At 38.1% G+C, this 21,982-nt stretch overlaps 1 protein-coding gene across 2 annotated transcripts in view; it reads right to left on the bottom strand.

Moving 5' to 3' along the window:
* Window positions 1-21,982, bottom strand: part of hdac4 (histone deacetylase 4) — a 204,453-nt gene that overhangs the window by 169,620 nt on the left and 12,851 nt on the right. For both annotated transcript variants that reach the window (XM_084421602.1, XM_084421603.1), the window contains exon 2: window positions 18,676-18,946. In XM_084421602.1, coding sequence (XP_084277728.1) covers window positions 18,676-18,697 — 22 coding nt within the window. In that variant the 5' untranslated portion in view covers window positions 18,698-18,946. The remainder of the gene's footprint in view (window positions 1-18,675; window positions 18,947-21,982) is intronic.

Genomic DNA, 21,982 nt, shown 5'->3' with positions numbered 1-21,982 from the left:
TGACCATATTTGGATCCGACAGCATTGTGCAGGAGAGAGAGAGCTTTCTAATGGTGTATGTGATGATAGGGTGCCGGCAGCGATCGCGGAGCAGCGGCGGGATGATTTACAACGCCAACTTTTGTTGAATTTATGAGAAATCTACAGACGCAAACAGACAAAATGTAGTAAAATAAAGACCTAAATGTGTATTTCTGACTTTTTTTTCACCACAAAGTCTGAAAGAAGACATGTTATCAAATATCCAAAAACCTCAAAATTGACCAGTACAAAAAAAAACCCGATGTTTTTGCCTGCCGTGTCTCGCTTTAAATCCAGAATTCCACTGATTTCCCAGAAAATCTGCATAGAAAATATGGTTATGTGAATGTGTGTTTTACATCTGAATTGAATGTGAAACACATCTTTCCGGTTGCTCTTATGGGCTGCGTGCAAAAACAAACATATTGTAAGACCACCAGACCAGTGTCGTCTGATTCACGAGCAAATTACTCTTAAGAGTCAGGTCTTTTAATGAATCGTTCCAACTCAGGATTTACTGGTTTTAATCAGTCTGACAAATCCTTAACCGAATAAACTCACTGAATCAATCAGAGCAACTGAATCAACTGAATCGTGCCTACATACTGTACTGCAAGTTATCATTATCATATCAAAATCTCTCAGAATCAAAACCAACATAAGCCAGCAGCTAAAATGAGTGTTATATGTGCAGTGTACTTACTTCTGAATCTGCTGAGTTGAAACACTGAGTGTGTGTGAGAAAAGACGACGCTGGTGAAGGTACCGCAGACCTGTAGCAGTAATGAGCCTGTTCTTCCACTCCAGCTGTCCGTATGCCGTTCCCTCTGCAGGAAAGCGCTCTATCAGCAGCATTGTCTGCCTCTCCATTTCCCCTGCCTCTGTTTACTTATGCCTTCCTCCACATCCTCATCGGATCTTCTTTATAATGGTTTAACAGTCGATGGCATACAGCGGGTTTGAAGGCACCTCCTCAGGAAACTGGTTTCAGACTTCCAAAGCACCAGAGCGTCACGTCTAACGACCAGGCCCACACTAAATCTGCACAACTGCACCTGTAAAAACGGTGTCTAAACAAACTTGAAAGGTTTTCTATCAAATGAGACCATGTACTTATGATGGCGTTTTTATATATATATAACCATTAAAAATGCCTTGAGGAGTGTAAGGGGTTAACAGTGACAGTCAACAGAGACCTTACATATTAGTCAAGTCAAGTCACCTTTTTTATATAGCACTTTTTACAATACAGATTGATTCAAAGCAGCTTTACAGAGATAACAGGAAAATAATGCAACAAAGTTTGTTTCTAAAAGAAAATAGCATCACAGTCCAGCTTAACAAAATTCGGTGATTTTTGTAAAAAAAAGTTATTCATTTAGTTCATTTATATAGCCGCTCTGGAGAAAACCGTGATGTCATTGTCTAGCTCAGTTCAGTTCTCATATAAATGATGTCAAAGCAGGCAGATCAATAACATTGTTGAATATTAAATTAAATGTCCCCAACTAAGCAAGCCAAAAGGCAAAAGGCGAAAAAGGCGACAGTGGCGAGCACCAAAACTCCATCAGGTGACAGAATTACTTAAATAAAGCTTAAATGATCAGGACTGGGATCGGTATAGGCTGATCCTAATGACTAAATCGGTAGTCATTATCGACTGCAAAAATCCTTTTCAGAGACAGTATCCCTAACCTACATCTTAGTAGGCAAGTTGTTATGCATATTTCGGAAACAGACATGCTTTGTTGCCTTTCTACCCCCCAAAAACAGCATTTTTCAGTATATGGACACAGCCGGAAACTATGCCAGAAACCTTCCACCGGAAACCGATACACAAAACACTGGTTGCTGAGAGGGACAAGCCACAATCTGCATGGCCAGGTCTTAAATTGCAGGTCTTAGAATGATAAACACTAGCCGAGGGACGTTTGCGTTAGCGCACTTGAGAAGCTGAGTAATCACAGGTATATGAACTGCTGTACACAGTGCTATTTTAATCCGATGATTGATGTGAGGTGGCGTAGCTCTCCTCTTCCTCGACCGGCACTAAGGAGCTTGAAACAGATAAGAGCTGTGATTTTGAGTTCCTGTGGTCTTATCTACAGCTTAAAAAATGAACAAGGAGGACTGCACACTATCAGACTACAGACAAGTCTTGTCAACCCCCACAGCAGAGCAGGAACACACAGCACTTTCCCTCTTAAAGCATGGGTGGATGGGTCAGTTTTGACATCCATGTCGGACACCGTGACACGCCATGAAATCTATAAAACAATGAAAGTTAAATCCATGGCTCTGTCCCAAAAGCTAGTGAGGAACTACCTACAAAAGCAGCATTCAAACTGAAAAGAAAAATAGCTCAAATATTAAAAATAAAAAAAATATTACAAATAATCTAATACTCTAATTCAATTTTAAAATAATCAAATATTGAAGAATGAAAATATTCAAATACTGAATTAACATATTAAAATCAGATATATTATCAAATAATAAAATCAAATAGTCAAATGAAATTACTGAAATGCTAAAATATTAACATCAAATATTAATATTAAAATTATAATAATATAATAAAACACTAAAATCAAATAATCAAGTATTAAAATAATCAAACTCAAATAATCAAATAATGAAGAATGAAATTACTTAATCAGTATAAGTATAGTTTTATTTAATGCCATGTCAGCATCTGTGGCTAGCCTGGAAATCCAGACCTAAATCTAAAATATTAATGGTCTGGCGTCGTCTAATGAAAATCGGCCAGCTCGAGGGGCGGCACCAAGCATGCATTTGAAAATCTCACTGCACGCAATTGGATAACACTACGACCAATCACAACAATAAACCTCATCCGCTTAGCTACCAGTGGAGCTAACTGGTAGATTAGACTCTTACCGTATCCGGTCGGCAAAACAGCAAAAACGTCCTTCTTGCAAAGGAATGATTCGAGGGCCGTCTTCTGTTCCTCTTTTAGATAAAAAGCCAAGCCTAACTCGTTCATTGTAGCGGCCAAAGCCGTTTCAAACAACTGGTGTTCATCCATAGGCATCTTGCAATGTTTACTAATGACTTCGACGTCACAGTGCTGTCGTCATCTGTTTAGCTCGCCTCTGGCCCGCCTATTTCAGATAACCCGATGTGATTGGTGCAGCTCAGATCGAGGGGCATATTTAATGAGCTCCATTGCTCGACACCAGAGTAACTCGCTGAGCAAATTCAACTTGTGCTCTCGCGAGAACTCTGGATTACCAGGGTAATCTGTGGCTATCTTCATGGCAAAAACTGAATTACAAAAATACAAGGGTTAGATATATACAATAAAAATAAAAACCAAGCATTGAGGAAATAATACATGAGATTACTCAAATACTGAAAAAAAAAAAATCAAATATTAAAATACTCCAAAACTCAATGACAGAATAAAAACACAAAACACACAAATATTGGGTGAAACAGGTCGAATGCCACCTTGGATGCATAATGCAATTGCATTACCTTTTCCACAAAGCTTGCCTAAGTTTGAGCTGTCAAAGATATCTGTGAATTAACACCAGTCTGGTGTACAACAAGCATTATGCAAATAATTTTGCAACATTTCATCAACCAAAAAAAGTCCCTTGTTCTGATGAACAAAGCCAGCAAGAGCATAATTTAGGAAATTAAAGAGGTCTCTAATAGTACATTTCTATTTGTACGGCTCAATGAAGGTCACAAGTGCTTTCATCTGTCTGATGCGCGGTGGGGATGATGAGGATTCGGAAAGGTCACACCAATCATAACTCCGTATGGGAAAAGACTGAGATGCTGGAAAACACAGGGAGAAATCAGACACGTGTACATTCACGGATCTCGCTACTCAGCCACAAGACATTGCAAGCGAATTTCAGGGCACAGGAAAATATGACATATTGTCGGCATGTTAGGGAAAAGGAATGCGCTCCTTATTTTTGTTTAGGAACAGTGATTTGAGCTCGTGCTAGACTGAAACGCTGATGGAAGAATGTCACCGGCTCCATTAGTTCTTTTCCGAGGCTTGAATTGTGCTCATTTTGAAGGGTGTGCAGGAATACTGGGTCCCGCCATCATTACTCAAGCTAAGATCTGGTACACTTACGATACATCATCGATGTTTAAAACAGCCCATTACTCAAACTTTACCAAACCAGCACTCGCTTTTTGGCGTTCAATAGATGAACCACTCACCAAGCACTCATGAATTTTACAAGAGTTGCCTGCTGCTTTTTTTTTTTTTTATTCAGACAGGAGGAAAATATAAATCTATACAACAGAAAGTTCTGGTCCTTGAATCTGATTGGCTGAGGCCTTCCAGGAGTGCTGATATTTCACAGTATCAGCACAGGGACTGTTTACCACTTGTATCACTCCGCTTGTCTCTGCACGTTCTAGACAGGCTTTTTTTTTTTTTTCAGAGTTGTTAATGGCGAAACAGAAACCCAATATAAATTTCGAAATACTATGTTGTTGTGTCAAGGAATGCATTTTTTGGTGTAACATGATCCTACAGAAATCATTCTAACATCCCGATTTGTTGCTAAAGAAACATGTCTTATGATCAATATTAAAAACTTCTTGTTTTCAGGATTCTTTGATAAATATAAAGTTTAAAAGAACAGCATTGTGTGTGTGTGTGTGTCTATATATATATATATATATATATATATATATATATATATATATATATATATATATATATATATATATATATATATATATATAGACACACACACATATACACACACTTTTCTGTACTTTTTTATACAACGTTAATGCCACACTGTGCACAAAGCGAGGTGCATAGAAATAGTTTTCCGGACCTGAACTATAACTGAACACCATTGAATTGGAACAGTAAGCCAGATCCCACTGCCTAACATCAGTGCATGATCTCACTGATGATGTATTGCTGAACATTTACATTTAAAAAGAATGACAAAAAAGCATGAATCCCTCCCTTCGCTGCTCTAACAACTTCCAACTCTTCTGGGAAGGCCTGTAATGTTGGAACATGGAAGCAAGGATTTATTCCCATTCAAACACAAAAGCACCAGTGAGGTCAGGTAGTGACGTTCAATGACGGGCCTGGCCTTTCCAATTGATCCCAAAGGTGTTCAACAAATACAACTCTCAATAAATACAATAACTCACAAACTTTAAACATGCTTTGTGCAAATGATACATTATCAAAAGCTACGTTTGTTGAACACATCCCCACATCACCCTGCATTCATAACATTAGCTTAATACTGACACGGTAACGTAAATGTTTCTTACCAAATGATAAAGCGGTAGATGAGGTAGAACAGTTGCAAGACTATCGGCCAGGCCAAGTTTGGAAGGATTGTCTTTAGTAGCTAATCTGTGGATTAGTGCCTGGAAAGTTTCAGTTCCATCAAGGAAACCGTTTCGATTGTATTCCCTATTTGGCCAAAAGAGCACAACAGTAACCGTCCCATCGTGAAAGTTGTCTTTGCGTCTACCTTAACTCTTAAACTCTTTATATTTAGATATATTTGGATACTGTACAACAAAGATGACATATATTGTATTTCTTGCAACCTACTCGCTAGTTTAATACAGCATTATATAGTAAATTGGAATTCAATCGCATCATTTGCAATGCTTCATAGGGATGAGCCTGAAGCCTAAATCCAAATTCGGAAAGGAATAGAAAATGAATAACGCACTCTACGGAGCCCCTAAAGGGACATGGTTAGGCTTGCTGCGGGTATATCAGATTTCACTTATGTGAAGATAGTTAAGAAAAATGACTGACAGGACAATGATGATAATTTGATGCGCAACAGATCCTCAGCGTCATCAAATATCTTATCTTGTAGAAATGTGTGTTCAGTAGCATCACTCCCTATACACAGAGTAAGCGTGATCGTGAATAGGAAAGTGAAAAGCTAGCATTTTACAATGAATTTGAATACCCCGCATATTGATGCCTGCAAATTATGTACAATATAAATACATAATTATATAATTGTGAGATAATGCAAAACCATTGGAATATATATTTCCTCTTATCTCATATTTTTTCCTTTCTGAAGATAGTATTCAGGTTCAAGCACATCCCTAGCTTCGTGGGATGTAATTCCCACAATAAATTATATAATCTTGTGACTTTTTACCAATATTCAAGCACTTTTTCTGCTTTAAATCAAACGTTGTAATGTTGTGATTGGTCACAGAGATGGTTAGTTTGATTCAAGATACAGAACTCTTTACTAAATATATTATTTTTAAATCTCAATGGAGACAAGGTGCAAACTACTTCCAAAACCAGTGATAAAGGCGGTTTCCCAAGACTTTTTTCCTATCCTGCCAAAAAAAACCTAAGCCACAGTCTCATCTGGCTTGCTCACTGGAGGTACTGAAGCACTATGTTCTGTAAAGCTGCTTTGAAATAAAACATATTGTGAAAAGCGCTACACAAATAAAACTGACCTGACGTTTGCTGAAGGTAGGCAAGGGACTTCACCTAACTTCAACCCTTAATTGTCTTTATTCGTTGAGTCATCTGCACAAATATCACAGCATAAACACAAACAGAAGAATATTACGTGTTTCTGGCATCATGCACAAGAAACAAAACAAACCTCAGGATACTTTAAGAGTAAAGGAGTAATTGGTGTCAGATAAGTGTTTATACTTCAGCCAGAATTTTCTTAAAAGGGGTCATAGCACCTATTTTTTAATAATTTTGTTTTTTTTCCCCTCTGTGATCCAATTACAATTTTAGTCTGTTTTTTGTCATCCAAATTACATTCAGTTTTTCATGACTGTTATAAATAAACAGGTCATTTTTTACTCTGGTTGGTCGGTCCTAAGAGTAACGATTCACAAAACTATCAACGCTAAAAAAAAAAGGTAAAGAAACAAACTGGGAAGATCAGAGTGAAATTATCAAATGATATTGTTAAAAATAAACAATGTTCTTGTTTAGAAGCAATATAAATCTTTCCTCTGTATTAGGAAGTTGAATGACAAAGAGGAAGAGGAATTGATTCCACCTAATTTACTAAATGTGATGAAATATAAGCTAATATAAACCTGTCTGTCTGTCTGTACCTTCAAATCTTTTTTCAATATTCAAAGTTTGGCGTGACAAACTTTGCTAGTTAAAAATTAGTTCTATGAATTTCAATTCTACCTCCTTACATTCAAATTTGAATTGCAATTCTACATCCTGTTGTTCTGCATCCTGCAATTCTACAACCCCAATTGAAAAGGAATTTAAAAGGCATTCTCAGTGGAAAACATTTAATTAAAAAAAGTCATCTTTGTGGCTTAGTTTCACTTGGAAAGAAGCTTCGAGTTCTGAAAGTTTCAATGTCCTTAAAGCACATGGAACGGATTTCATTTGATTAAAAATATTTGATTAGTCATGATATGACCCCTTTAAACAAATCATTTTAAACATCCTCACTGACATGACTGAATTGTGGCGTTCCTGAACACAAAGCACAATTCACAGAGGAAATGGAAACAAACTGTGGTGGCCTGTGAAACAACCCTGCTTGTAAAAAAACAAGAGATGTTGAGGATTATTTAAAGAAAACATCTCGTCACATCTGGCTCCGGGGCTTTGAAGCTGGTGAATTTCCCACAAGTGCTGGTTAACTGCACGGTCCTCCTAACAGTGGCGGGCTGGTGGGTTTGGCCAGCCGTCTGCCTCGTAATGGTGCGGCGTGCCTCATCAAGATTGGCTGCTCGCTCTGGTCTCTGAAGCTGTAATCGAACTCGTCTGGGAGACAAACTAGCATACGTGTGCCTTGATGTGTGTTAGATGCGGCTATAAAACATGTTTTAAATGGCGTGCACAGCAAGTGCTAGGCTACGTCAAAATGCTCTTAACTTTGCAATTAGCTGGTCTTTCCTGCCACATTCATGTGGTACATGAGGGCCAGACTGTGGGTTTACAAATCTGCGTAGTTGTGTGAGATGCCATCTGAAAAAATGAGTGGAATGTGATAATGCCTCAATATAAAAAAATATATAAAAAATGACAAGCATGCCATCTATAGATGAGACATCCATAAACACATGCAGGATATGCATGAGTGCCTATTCATAACAGTCATATTGCATTTTGAAAAACTCATAAATGAACGATTAACGTCCCTTTTGGCAAAGCGGAACCCGAGGCATTTCTTAAATTCAATACAAAGGCAGAACGCGGGTATATTTCACCCCGAATTGGATTAGCAGAATTGGATATTATGGAAACCGAAAAAATGAGACAATGACAGCATATAAATCTCATTACTCTCTCATCATTTCCATTGTTCTGAGGAGGTTTTGTTTAAACTAGTCCTCCCCTCTCTGGCTTCCGCCAACACATCTATCTTTCCACAGCGGCGAATTTTCCAGAGCACTTGTTTGGTAATAGCAATGACATTTTGGTGACCTTACAACACTAATTCTACACTTCGTAGACCACAGACTAATATTCACACTGATTTACCCACAAACCCCCCTGAAAATCACCTCCTGATTACAGTTTTACGCAAGTAATACAGGCCACTGCACACTTTAAACAAACACACTGGTCTCCAATATCACTGCCTGGGTAATTAACTTCCTCCAAAGCCTTGACTCTGGCCCTGATAGATGCTGTTTGAGACTTCTTTTTGTTGGTTTTCTTGGTAAATAAGCAGTTTAAAGATTCAAAAAAGTACAAAACAAAGAAAAGTTATGACATAAAATGAATAAGAATTTCTATGTGACTAATCGTTTAAGCAAAATAGTGACATTGATCATTTAAAGGGGTGGTATAACGCCCTTTTCACAAGATGTAAAACAAGTCGTTGATGTCCCCAGAGTGTGTATGTGAAGTTTTAGCTCAAAATACCCCACAGATATTTTTATATAGCATGTTATAATAGTCCTTTTTTGAGGGTGAGCAAAAATGCACCGTTTTGTGTGTTCCTTTAAATGCAAATGAGCTGCTGCTTCCGGCACAGAGGGCGGAGCTACAACAGCTTGCACTCACACAGACATGCACTGAAAATTTCTAAAACTTTTAGCCTTTTATGTTCAAACTGGAGTCAGACAATGATGGAGAGACTCAAGAAGAAGTGACAACATGTAGAATGCAACAGGACGTTTCTGAATGGTTAGTTGATGAATTTATGTAGCTTATGTGTAGTTATCTTCTAGTCATTGATTAGCATATTCTGTCTTGATTATCTCTAAATCGTGTTCAGGGGGCGGGGTTTATGTAAATGTTAGGGTTAGTGATGTCACTAACCCGGGAGGAATGTCCTGTAGTCTCTACCAGCCGTTTGTTGTAGTCCTTAAAAAGCAATTTCTCTAAAAGCAAATATCTCCCTTTGCTTTGAACTTTGAGCATTGTAACTTTGCAGATGTTGTTTATGCTCAAACAGCACCTTTACTCACTAACTAAAGTTAAAAAAGTGAAATCATAATCAACCACCCCTTTAAAAAAACTGCAGAAAGGGGCCAAAAGAAGATATTTTGAAATGCATACTTTTTTTCGGTTGCACTTTATTTTACAGTATGCGCACTTAAGTGTACTTACCTAAGAAACTACAGATTAATATAAGGTAACCAACTACATTGGTAATAACTATAATACATACATAGTATGTACATAGGGAATAGTACAGTAAAATAAAGGAGTGATACCCTTTTTTCAATACAACTTTAATCAAATTGTTATGCTGCTTTCAAATTATAAAAATGCTAGGTTACACTTTATTTTAAGGTGATGTAGTTACATTGCACTTAAGTACTACTGAGTAATATAAATTAACCACATTTACTTAGTTACGGTTAGGGTTAGTTACGTAATTATGCATAATTTACTGTTATTACTATAGTAAGTACATGTAGGAACGTGTAACTACGTCACCTTAAAATAAAGTTACCAAATGTTGAATTAAAGCAATTTCAGTACTAGTTGTCTCAGACTTGAATCTATTTACTATCAATTTAATTCTCAAATACACCCTGTTCCCAACTTTCCATTCTTCTCCATATTTTACACTCTTTCATTGAACCCACATAGTATCTCCAATTATTGTGGTCATTTTTAAGTAAAAGTAAGAATAACAGACACTTAAGACAATTTTATGCAAAAAGCTCTGCAGATTTCCATGTTACATGGAAATGTTACAATAAAAAAAAAAAATAAAAAAAAAGACTTCTGGGGAAATTGCCGCACTTACCATTACCAACATCACACACCACTTGTGTCATTTTTGGGATGAGGAGAACATTTTTGAGAAAATTATGAACTCTAACAGTCCTCAGGATAAATGTGATGCTGAACGCTACCCACAAACTTGTCATGAATTATTCAAAACCATCTGCTACCGAACTGGAGCTGAAAAAGGATCGAGGGATATTTTGGGTTTCAGTGCATCTGTGCGTGCACTAGCGTCTAATTCCCTTTCCTTCAAGATCCTTCTGCATGAATGTACTGTAGCATTACCTCTCCAAAAGGAAAGGAATGAAGGAATGTAGAGCTCTCGGAAGGTTAGCTGCGAGTAGTGAGCTCAAATCAACAGGAGAAAGGCTAAAAATATTAAAACCCTATGACGATAAATGTTTTAACAGCACAGTATTTTATATGTACTTGTATAAGAGCTAGGCATACCATACCAAAACAAACCATAATTTCAATCAGACATTGTGTTCCAGTAGTTGACATAAGAACTAAAAAACTAGTTAAAATTATGAACTGAATATTTTGTAATTGAGTAATTTACTGCCAAATGAATAATTACATTTCATTTATATACACACAATTCAGAACAATATAATATTTACCAACATAAGGTTGGTTTTAGGTCGTTGAAACTTTTTTAAAGTTTTTTGAAAGAAGTTCCTTATGCTCAGTGCTGCATTGATTTGATCAAAAATACAGCAATACTGTAATATTGTGAAATATTCTTACAATTTAAAATACAACCCCAAATCAGAAAAAGTTGGGACACTGTACAAATTGTGAGTAAAAAAGGAATGGAATAATTTACAAATCTGCCAGACAATATACTGCATCAATTACAATATCATGGCTGTGTAGAAGGAGGATCCGGGTACTGAAATGGCCAGCCTGCAGTCCAGATCTTTCACCCATAGAAAACATTTGGTGCATCATAAAGAGGAAGATGCAACAAAGAAGACCTAAGACAGTTGAGCAACTAGAAGCCTGTATTAGACAAGAATGGGACAACAGTCCTATTCCTAAACTTGAGCAACTTGTCTCCTCAGTCCCCAGACGTTTGCAGACTGTTATAAAAAGAAGAGGGGATGCCACACAGTGGTAAACATGGCCTTGTCCCAACTTTTTTGAGATGTGTTGATGCCATGAAATTTAAAATCAACTTATTTTTCCCTTAAAATGATACATTTTCTCAGTTTAAACATTTGATATGTCATCTATGTTGTATTTTGAATCAAATATTGAAATTTGAAACTTTCACATCATTGCATTCTGTTTTTATTCACAATTTGTACAGTGTCCCAACTTTTTCCGATTTGGGGTTGTAACTGATTTCTATTTGAATATATGTTAAAATGTCATTTATTCCTGTGATGGCAAACTAAGCTAATTTTTCAGCAACCATTTCTCCAGTAAAAAGTTCAGCATTTATTTGAAAAATACAAATATTTTTGCATTTAACAAAATAAATGTCTTTATGGTCACTTTTGCACTTTTGATGTCTTTTTGTCCTTGCTGAATAAAAGTAATTTCTTTAAAAAAAAATCTTAACCTTAATCTGTTGGTAGCGTAGATAATATTAAAAGAAATATTGAAAATAAATCAAATCACAATAACATTCAACAATATTCACTGACATTAGTCAATCAACATATGAATCTGTCTATAAGATCCATCTACATAAGTGTAAAACAGAGACCACCCAATAGCAAACGCTTTGCTGGATAATAACTGAGAATGAAACTATGATCTGGAAAGAAAACAAGACAAAAAGGAAAGCTAACAGCAAAAAAAAAAAAAAAAAAAGTCACTGGGTTTGAATTAAATAAATTCGCCCTCATTTGTTTGAGACAAGGACAACTCTTAGACTTCACAAATCCAGGCCTTGGCTTTAGTTAAATTAAAGAGCCCAGAGAGACCTGTGGCTAGATCTCCTCTAATAAAATTTGGGTGTTAAATAAACTGCGCTAGCGCCTCAAAGGACCTGTAGAGCCCTAACTAGCGCTGGCCAGGCTTCAGTCACAACCCGGCCTGTCTTTGTGTTTATGTTTGAAGCAGGAGAGTTGCCTTCATGACGATTTATTGACGCAAGATCCCCACAGTTCAGCCTGCCAGCAATTAATCATGGGGCTTGTTCAGGCCTGTGAGAGCGATCTCCCCACAACCTGAGCCAGGAGACTAACCTACTTGTGAGATCGGCACAGCGCTTGATCACTGGAACAAAACTACCACCCAAAATTTGTTACCAGCAAAGAATATATGATCTGCCATCCTTCAACACCAATCAACAGTTCCTCTTGCTGGAAAATAATTGAGCTTCATGACAGAAATGATGTTTACACAACTTACATGTTTCTCCATGAGCATGTGACATGGCAAACGTTCACATTTCTGAGGAAAAGGGCCCTGAGAAACCGGATAAAAATAGGTTTCGTGATGAAAGACCACTCCTATATCATTTACTTTTCTATCAACAGAGGTTCCCAGAGCATGGGATCCCTTCATGAGAAGTGAGGATGTAACGTACAAACAAGCTTCACACGACATGCAATTCATAAACAGAGAAGATTAAGATTTAAGATCTGAAGAGGGAAAAAAAATCTCTGCAAACCTCAAGGTATGACGCAAAACAACAACTGAACAAACATGAAAAATGAAAACAACTTACATAATACAGTTGCTATGATCTATATTACAATTGCACGACCACACTTGAGATGCACTCTAGAGACAGATATATGGGCCAATATTGTGTATGTCTCATATACCATGATTATGTGCAGGTCTATTTCAATATTATATCCACCATTCCGCTCTTGTTTTGGTGTGAACGCAAAACCTGTGGGAATTAGTAAAATGAATCACAATACAAGCACTATTTAACCGGAGCGAATGAGACGAGTGAGTAAGAGGAAGCGGGTGTGTGTCACTTCACTTCATCGTCGGAGAGAAGAGAGTGAGAACATGCAGCTGACGTTATTGCCTGTGCAATATTCCTAATGTAATATTGGCTGATTAATCTCTAAAACACACACACACACAAAATGCATATCACTGTTTAAGCAGAACCAATAGCCAGAACTACATATTTGCTACCTTTAACAACACTCAAATGACCTCACATGGTCATGGCCTTTTGGCAATATGGCAATTCTCTCTTACTCCCAACAACTTAACCAGCATTAAATTTGGCAGAGAAACAAAACTCCTAGCACAAGGTTATTTAATGAATGGACAAACTGACTGGAACTCATAGAGAGAGACATAGTTTGGGTTTTATGGGGGATGGAAAAATTCCCTGAAAAACCTGCCCTCTGAATGCCGAGAAGGAAATAATTACACATAATGAGGCACAAAAAGCACTCAAATATCATGATTAAACTCCGCAAAACAAGATAGTTCCAACACAAATTGGTTTAATAGTTCAAAACAATGACCGCAGGTCTAGAACAAATGAAGCCACCCAACAAAATGTCAGCTCAAAATAATAATAAAAAAATTAAATAAAAAGCATAGCAACAACCAAAATAGGTTTACCCACTATTTGTGTACTGCACATAATGTGGTAATGCGTGTAGGCTTACTAAATAAAAACATATAACAAGCATTCCATCAGGCCAGTGGAATTCAAAATAATAGGAATTATTGATGGCAAAAAAGAAAAATTCAAGGAAAACATGAATCTATCACTGTACCGTGTACTCACATTTTACAAAAAACACATTAGGATTCACATTTCAACCATGTAAATCTGTCCGCCCCTCGTAAACATCAGGACATGTTTTCCACATTCTCATTTTAAATCTCAAACTTGCAAGCAAGCAAAGACTGATACAAGAAAGAAAGAAAAAGTCAGTGACGCAAGTTTACAGGCACGGATTTCCGTCAATCCAAATCATTTTAATCCAACTGAAGATTCCAAAAGTTTATAAACTGCTGTTCAATAGTTCAGGGTCAATAACTTATTTTTAAATGAATACTTTTATCCAACAAGGACACGTAGGGATGTGCACGAATATTCGAATTTTCGAATATTCGATCTGTAATTATTATTCGAAAAATAAAATACTATTCGAATTTTATCGAATTTATGAAGCCGTAAATACTTTGCGGTTCGTGAATGCAGTGAATCCCTGATAAATCCCAAGCACTAACTCGCAGTTATAATTAAATGCACTGGGTGGCACTGTGGCGCATGTTTAACAAGTTGTTTGTATTTGATCATAATGCCGTCGTCTGCCTCGCGAAGTTTGGAATTACTAGTCGAAAATGAGGTTACTAAATGATTTTACAAAATGGAATTACTTTTGATCAAATTAATTTATTAATCTGGAGTTATAATATCATCACCACAATGAGAAATCCCATGAAATCCAAACAGCAGTCGACTGAGGAAAGACAGCTGTCTATCATTGCATCACGACTGCAGGTAAGCGCAGCTGTAGTGCGAGTGATCCGAGATGATAACTTATCTAATAGTAAAATTATATTGAGGTATATTCTTCCTTTAAGTTTTCTTTGAGAGAGAGGTTTAAGAACATAAAACGCAAAGTGCTGTTAGAAACTTATAGAACACCGTTATCTTTGTTTCTCTGAAACGTCTGTCAGCGCAGCGCGTTTTCTCACTCGAGCATAAATTGCTCGCGGCGCCCCTCCATGTGGATATTATTGTTTTTCTCAACATAAACGTGAAACAATATAAACACGATGATCATATGCTGACTCGAGTGTATGTGTACGTTCTGTACGATAACTGGCGCAATCTGCTACTCTGCTTTATTAGGCGTTTTTTTCCGTTCGCGCTGCTTGAGCTTATATCCTTTTGTTCTTATATTTTTTTGTTTACACATAGGCCTACTGTTTAATGTTTTCAATTAAAAGAAAACTTTAACACATGTTGTAAGCTTGTTGTGTATATTGCCTAATCATAAGCTTCTTCAGAAATGGTGACAAAACGTTAAAAAAAATTACCTTAAAAAATAACGTATTTTTCGTTAAACGTCATTTAAATAAACGAATATTCGAATATTCGAATTTTATGACCCCGAATATTCGAATGCAATATTTTTGAAAAATGCCCATCCCTACGTTAAACTGATCGAAAAAGACAATTATAATTTTACTTGTGCTGTTCTTTTGAACTTTCTATTCATTTAAATCTAATCTATATTAATCATAAACTTTTGAGTATTCTGAAATAAATAAATAAATAAAAAATCTGTTACCATTACAAATTACCAGAGTGAAAGCTTGTGAATCCTATCAGAGAAAGTGACCGATTCAGTTCACTTAAAAAGATGATTTGCTGTAATTGTTATTTTCATCTTTCTAACATTTCTAAAATATTTTTTAAAAAACATAGAAAAGTCTCAGGATAAGGCATGATTTATAGTTTTGAAATGAAATTGGAATTGTTTTCCAATTTGATACTTTAACCAACAATTTAGGTAGAATCAGATTATTCAAGGATTATTAAAACGCGCCAATCACACTGTGCAGCACTAGGTTCTTTCATGCGAGGGGATTATGGGTTAAGACTTCTCAAGAGCTATTCTTAGACTCGATGGTGGCAGTAATACGGAGCAGGCAGGTTTGCAGCTGCACGGCCCGACTAAAAACAGTGACAGACTGCGATTACGTGTCTGCTGTAGGGGAGTTTGGTGCACTGGCGTCTGCATCTGGATCAAGTTGCGTTCCCCATCCGCCTACCCTAGGGCAAACACACCATTAGTGCCAGTTGTGTGGAGCAGTAAAGCCTGTAGGCTAGCAGCCATGATGTCAGCCTGCTGGGCTAAACTGGGCAGTCCATGCAACTGGGTACACAGAAAACAATGGGCTCCATCACCCAGTAACCCAGCAGAATGGAACCGCCTGATATTCCCAAAGGAAGTCTGGACTTTGATACGGCCGGATCAAAAACCTGTTTGCCAATCCAGAAGCTCTGGAGAGAAATGAAAGTACATCAAGCTGTCCACCTTCAAATGCACAGAGATATCAGAGCCTCAGGCAAAAGCTTCTAAGGTACTGAAATAAATACAAGCCCAGAGCGCTAAAACGATATTCATCGTTACTGGCAAATCAGCCATTGCGTTTCATGTGGCTCATGGGACGAGGGCAGCAAGCTGACAATCAAACAGCTGCTCTCCATGGCGCAAGTCCCGAGACTGAGCGCAAGCTTTCTGTACCACAAATAATAAGCTTTAAAAAACATTTTTGCTTATAAAGTCCTAGACCAGTAGTGTCTAAATACTTTCTCTGTACAGATGTGAAGGAGGGGTCTCGAGAAGAAAGTTCACATTGAGGCACGCTGGGTAATGTCAACAGATGCTGAAGGAATGTGATGTGGATGAAAATTCAGTGAAAGAGAGATCAGGGAATGACCTCCTCTGATGAGAAACAGCAGATTAGACTGATGCTGGCGATCCCCGGCTGAAATTGCTCTTTTGGACCAAAAGCGGATTAGTGGATGGGATGTGTGAGAGGTGACATCAGGCCTCCAATCTCCAATCCAGCTCAGAGAGAACAAAACTATTACATCAACCCTGGATTAGCAACACAGACCACCAACGAAGTCTTTAACCCTTTGAGAAGATCAGGAGTGAGATGATTGGCTAATGAGTGTTGTTTCTGTAATCTACTCATGTGGAGCAAAACACTGCTCTCAACACCCTTACACGAAACAATATTCAGATGAAAACCTCTCAATATTTCATGTAAATATTTGAATATGCTCATACATAAACTGCTGTTGAAAGGTTTTAGGGTGTGCTCACACTTGTAGTTCGGTTCTCTTGGTTCTTTCGGTCCAGTCCAAGAAAGAAAATCATACATTTAGTCCTGGTTCGCTTGGAGTTCACACTGTAATTTCTAACAGTGATAAAATGTGTAAAGGAGTCAAAACAGCAGCAGGAATCCCTCCATCACACACGCAAAACAAAGATCTGCTGTGAGGAGACGTGGTTCTGATGCCTGTGACGGGCAACATAGTGACTATGACGGGGAAAAAAGGGTATGCTTGAACATTCTGTCCTTTTTAGGGTCGCATCTTGTGACATCATGTCCCGTTTTTGGTTCGTTTACACGTCTTTGGTCCGTGTTGCGTTCATATTTCCAGAGTTCGTTTGGAAGCAGACCTAGACCCACATTTTCAGCGGTCTTGGACCGCTTGTTTGGTGCGCACCAGAATTCGTTTTAATCAAACCAAACCTGACAAATGTTTACACACCCTTAAAGAAGTCTCTTATGCTCATCAATGCTGCATTTATTTGATAAAAAAATACCATAAAACAGTAATATTGTGAAATATTGTTACAAATTCAAATATCTGTTTTCTATTTTAATATATTTTAAAATCTTATTTATTCCTGTGATGCCAAGCTGAATTTTCAGCATCATTAGTTACTCCAGTCTTCAGAGTCACATGATCCTTCAGAAATCATTCTAAGATGCAGATTTTGGTGCTGAAGACACATTTCTTATTATTATCAATGTTGTAAACAGTTGATAATAATGATTGATATTTTTCAGTATTATCATCATTAATGAATGTAGCCAGAAACATCAAGCACAGTGATTTTACCACAGTTAAGGCAGGGTTAGGCTAAGAACTCATTAGCAAAATAAAATATGGCGAAATTTTGCATGCAAAAAGGTTGATTATCAATTGTCAATAGTGTATCAAACAGAAGTCACTAACCAAGCTGCTTTCTGTTGTCCGCAAGATTAACTTGAACCCGTTGAGCCTGAAATCTGCGTGCTGAGATCTTTCACCCTCACACAAAATTCACAATCACCAAGATTCCTATTGAACTGCCTGGATTTCAACCACATCATTAATTGTTGCATAATCCCTGAAACTGACCTCTCATTGCTTTACTAACCCAATGGCTCAGAATAAAGCAGTACAACTACCGAGTGCTCATCTGTCTAGCGGATGATTCAGTGAAAAGAAACCATCTGAAACTCTCGGACCTTTTCCTCTGCGAACACAAAAAGGAAAATATAAGCAGAAAGAGAGAAGAGGAAAGATAAAGGAAGAGAAGGAGCCAGGGAGAAACAGCACAGCTTAAAAAAAAATTCCAAGAATAATCAAACTCCTCCTCGAGCTGACAGTTGGACAAGGCGGCCTTGGCAAAGTCGAGGGGACAGATATTTGAGTGCGAATCAAAAAGCTGCTCAAAAGCCTTTTCTGGCATCTCAAGGCTGATTCTCAACCCTCGAAGCCCAATCACGTGCTATTCCTGTAGCTGAGAAACACTATCCTCTTCTACAGAGAAAAACGGGTTTGTAATGGCACATATCTGGATCACAAAAGGTTTATTTACAGACAGACGTAACTGAAACCCGATCGGAGCTGATTCCATAGTGTTTATCTTGTTCTGAGAGGGGTAACCTAAGATGAAAAGCACTGAAGGGCCACAAAGAGCTCTTACCTGGGCGGCTGTGGGAACTCATTGTGGCTGCGACGGCTCTTTCTGAAGTGATTGGGTTGATAATAAGAGGAGTGTGTCCTGGCAAATGAGGATGTGAGAAACACCTCACAGCTCCTCTGGGACTCGTTGGCTGCTCACCATCCACGGTTGAATGGAAAGACGAGTCAAAAGAGATGCGGGACAGGAAAGAAAGGACAATCTCAGAAACTCATAGCGCCCCCTCTGGACGTAATCCAGCTCTGCGTGTTGGTTCCTCTTCGCTAGGCTTGAACTGTCAAAAGAGTAAAAAAAAAAAGAAATTATGTAATGGCTGTGTTTTATTACCTAATGAGCTGCTTTGCTGTCTGCTGCCTATATTGAACTGAAATATTACCAAGACAGTGATTTATTTACAATTAGCACAACATATGAAAAACACCTTACCTTCAGTATAACACATGCAATGTTAATTTAGCTTTTGGTCAACGGGAACGCCTTATAATGTTCCCTATGTAGGCAGCACACTAGGTTTTGTAACAGAGCCAGAGATGAAGTGCACGTCACTCAAGTGGGCTTTTCCTCTACAGTGTAAATGCATGACAAAGGCCAGAGCAGAAGGACGCCGTGACACATTTTTGACACGCGGCGGGGCGGGTGTAAACCACCCTTTACCAATCTGCCACGCTGACACATTCCCTCCCAGCCTTCCATATTTGCTGTCACAAAGCTCAACAGAACTGACAATAACAATCACATGTCAAGCAGACATAACGCAGCTCGCCCCACAATAAGAGTGTGTACATTTCTCCTTATGTCCACCTGGAACAAAGGAACCTGTCTGTCAGCATAACAACAGTATCTGGAGCAGTCTAGCACACAGCAGGACTTCACAGTTTAGCCATGTTATGTAACCATAAACATCAGCTGTTCCAAGAGGAATGAGGCCTAGAGTAAAGGAAAAATCACTCGGTCTGTGAGGGTAGGCTTACCCGAATACCATGTTTCTGGCAAGTAGGGCTGGGAAAAGCTAATAGGGATGGGAATCTGAGAGAATTTCTGATTTCAGGACCTTAATTCAAAACAGTTCTTTTTTGAGAAGTTCTTCAGAGTTTTGAGAAAGAAAACCACATCACACAATAATAGGTCACAACGATAGAATCAAAAAAAGTACACAATGCAACAACAGTTTTCTGGTTCATATTGAGTTGAACGGGATAAATAAATTGACTTATTTTAATGAAACTGCTGCGTCCGAAATCGAATACTTCCCTATTATATAGTTTGCGAAAAACAGTACGTAGACAGAGCAGTATGTCCTATTACAGTAGGACAAAAACAGTTACTAAATTACTAAAACAGTAGGCAAAAGGTACCTGGATGACCTACTTCTTCTGGCAAGATTCGGAAGTGCACATTCAATGGACACTACTATCCCATCAGGCCACGGGAGAGGATTAATGAATCGAGGTGAAGCGACACAACTAACCCTGGTAGGTCACATGATAATGACAACATGGCAGATGTCAGATGAATTTCATTCATACTACCCAAATTAATTTATTAATGGCCACGAAGTAAGTTCAATTTTCAAATGTAGTACCTATTCAGACAGTATGCACCGTGTGAGTGAGTTCAAGACTGATTCAGGAGTCTTTTTAACAGATTAACTCAAAGAACCAGTTCCTAAGAGTAATCCCTTTTTGAACCAGAAAAATACAAAATAAAAAATTTACTCAACCCTTTAGGTTAAAGAGTTTAAAAGGTAGGGTTTGTAAAAAAAATTACAAGTAAAATGTGCACGGCCACACGGGCATTCACAATGACACCGGTATTACCGGAGTTGTCAAACGTCGATTAACCGGTGGGAATATGTCCTGTTTCAAATCCCTAGTTTAATCAAAATTACATTTTTATTAAAGATTATAAAGACAAACAACATTCCCTTTAGAATAACAAGCATTGGAGAAATAGGACCAAGAACGTACATTACTACATTACAAAGTTTAATTTATAAATTAATAATAAAATTGTAATTATAAAACGGATAGTTCCAGTCCTTGATTCTGATTGGTTGAGCCGCGTTCAAAGCCGTTGTGAATTACTCAACAAACACACACCTGTGACCGCATTACATTAGTACTACTGCGCAACTGCCGTTCGTGATTCTTAGCAACCTCATCGGAACTACATTGCTTGGCGGAGGAATAAATGTGTTATAACGTTATATTTTTTGTTGCTGGTGTTTATTTTATGAATAAAATAATTATTTATATAAATAATATTTATATATTGAAGCCGCCCCTTGAAGCAGTGTTTTGCAGTGGATTTAAAACAGCTATGGGGTGTTGTTAGGACCCCCTTAGCTGTTCTAAATCTTCGCGGGGCTTATTGCTTTATTTTATAGTGACCCATAAGAATACAATTAAGCATAAGATTCATATGTCAGCAAATGTCTCATCATAAATTATGAAAATGTATCCTACAGCACGAATAATTGGGATACGCACAGGTTTTACTATAGTGCTGCTCTAAATTCTGTCAAACCCATCTGAAAAACCTGCTGAGACGAGGGAAACATCACACAGGGCATGCCTGCTTTTAAACGAAACCACTCCAAACCACACATCTATGCCCTCAAAAATCCCAAACTGCAAGTACTCGGTCCCAACTGAACGTGCCAAGAAAATGTGATTTAATCTTTGCAACTCCCAAAGCTGACGTGAAGTTTTCCGCGCACACCAGGAAAAGGTGTTGCATCACAGGCCACCGGAATTAAGTGAAGCATGTACTCTATAAATCCGTTTGTTTTAGAGAAGCACGTCTCCGCAGAACCACACACAATCTTTACGGGACATCTGATTTTCCAGCTTTCCTCTCAAAGTAACTATGGCTTCTCACTGGTGCCAGGTGGCATGGATTACATGTACTGGAGGGAGTTTAGTTCCAGTTCCTCCGGCAGGCGTTTGCACTTGCTGTCATCACATGTCTCACATGGCGCCCTTCCCGCCCCGTGAGCGCAATAAACAGAGCGAAAGTGGACGTGCACGGACACAGTGGGTAAGGATCTCGAGTAAATGTGAGAAAGCAAGGGCAGAGACTCAAGCCACAATGACATATTTGTAGGGCTGGGTACCGAGTTCGATACTTTTTAGGTACCGACCGAATTGCCTCGATACTATCGAGTATCGAAAAATGACTTGTTTTTCGGTACCAGATTTCGATACCTAAGGGGTTAACTCGTCAACGTCAGCGCTCAAACAAATACATATGAAATGCACAACGACACGCCTAAATTCGCTCACGCACATACACGCAAACTCTACACACA

Source organism: Rutilus rutilus, assembly GCF_951802725.1.
Source record: "Rutilus rutilus genome assembly, chromosome: 10".
Classification (NCBI taxonomy): domain Eukaryota; kingdom Metazoa; phylum Chordata; class Actinopteri; order Cypriniformes; family Leuciscidae; genus Rutilus; species Rutilus rutilus.
This window is presented reverse-complemented; position numbering and strand designations above follow the sequence as displayed.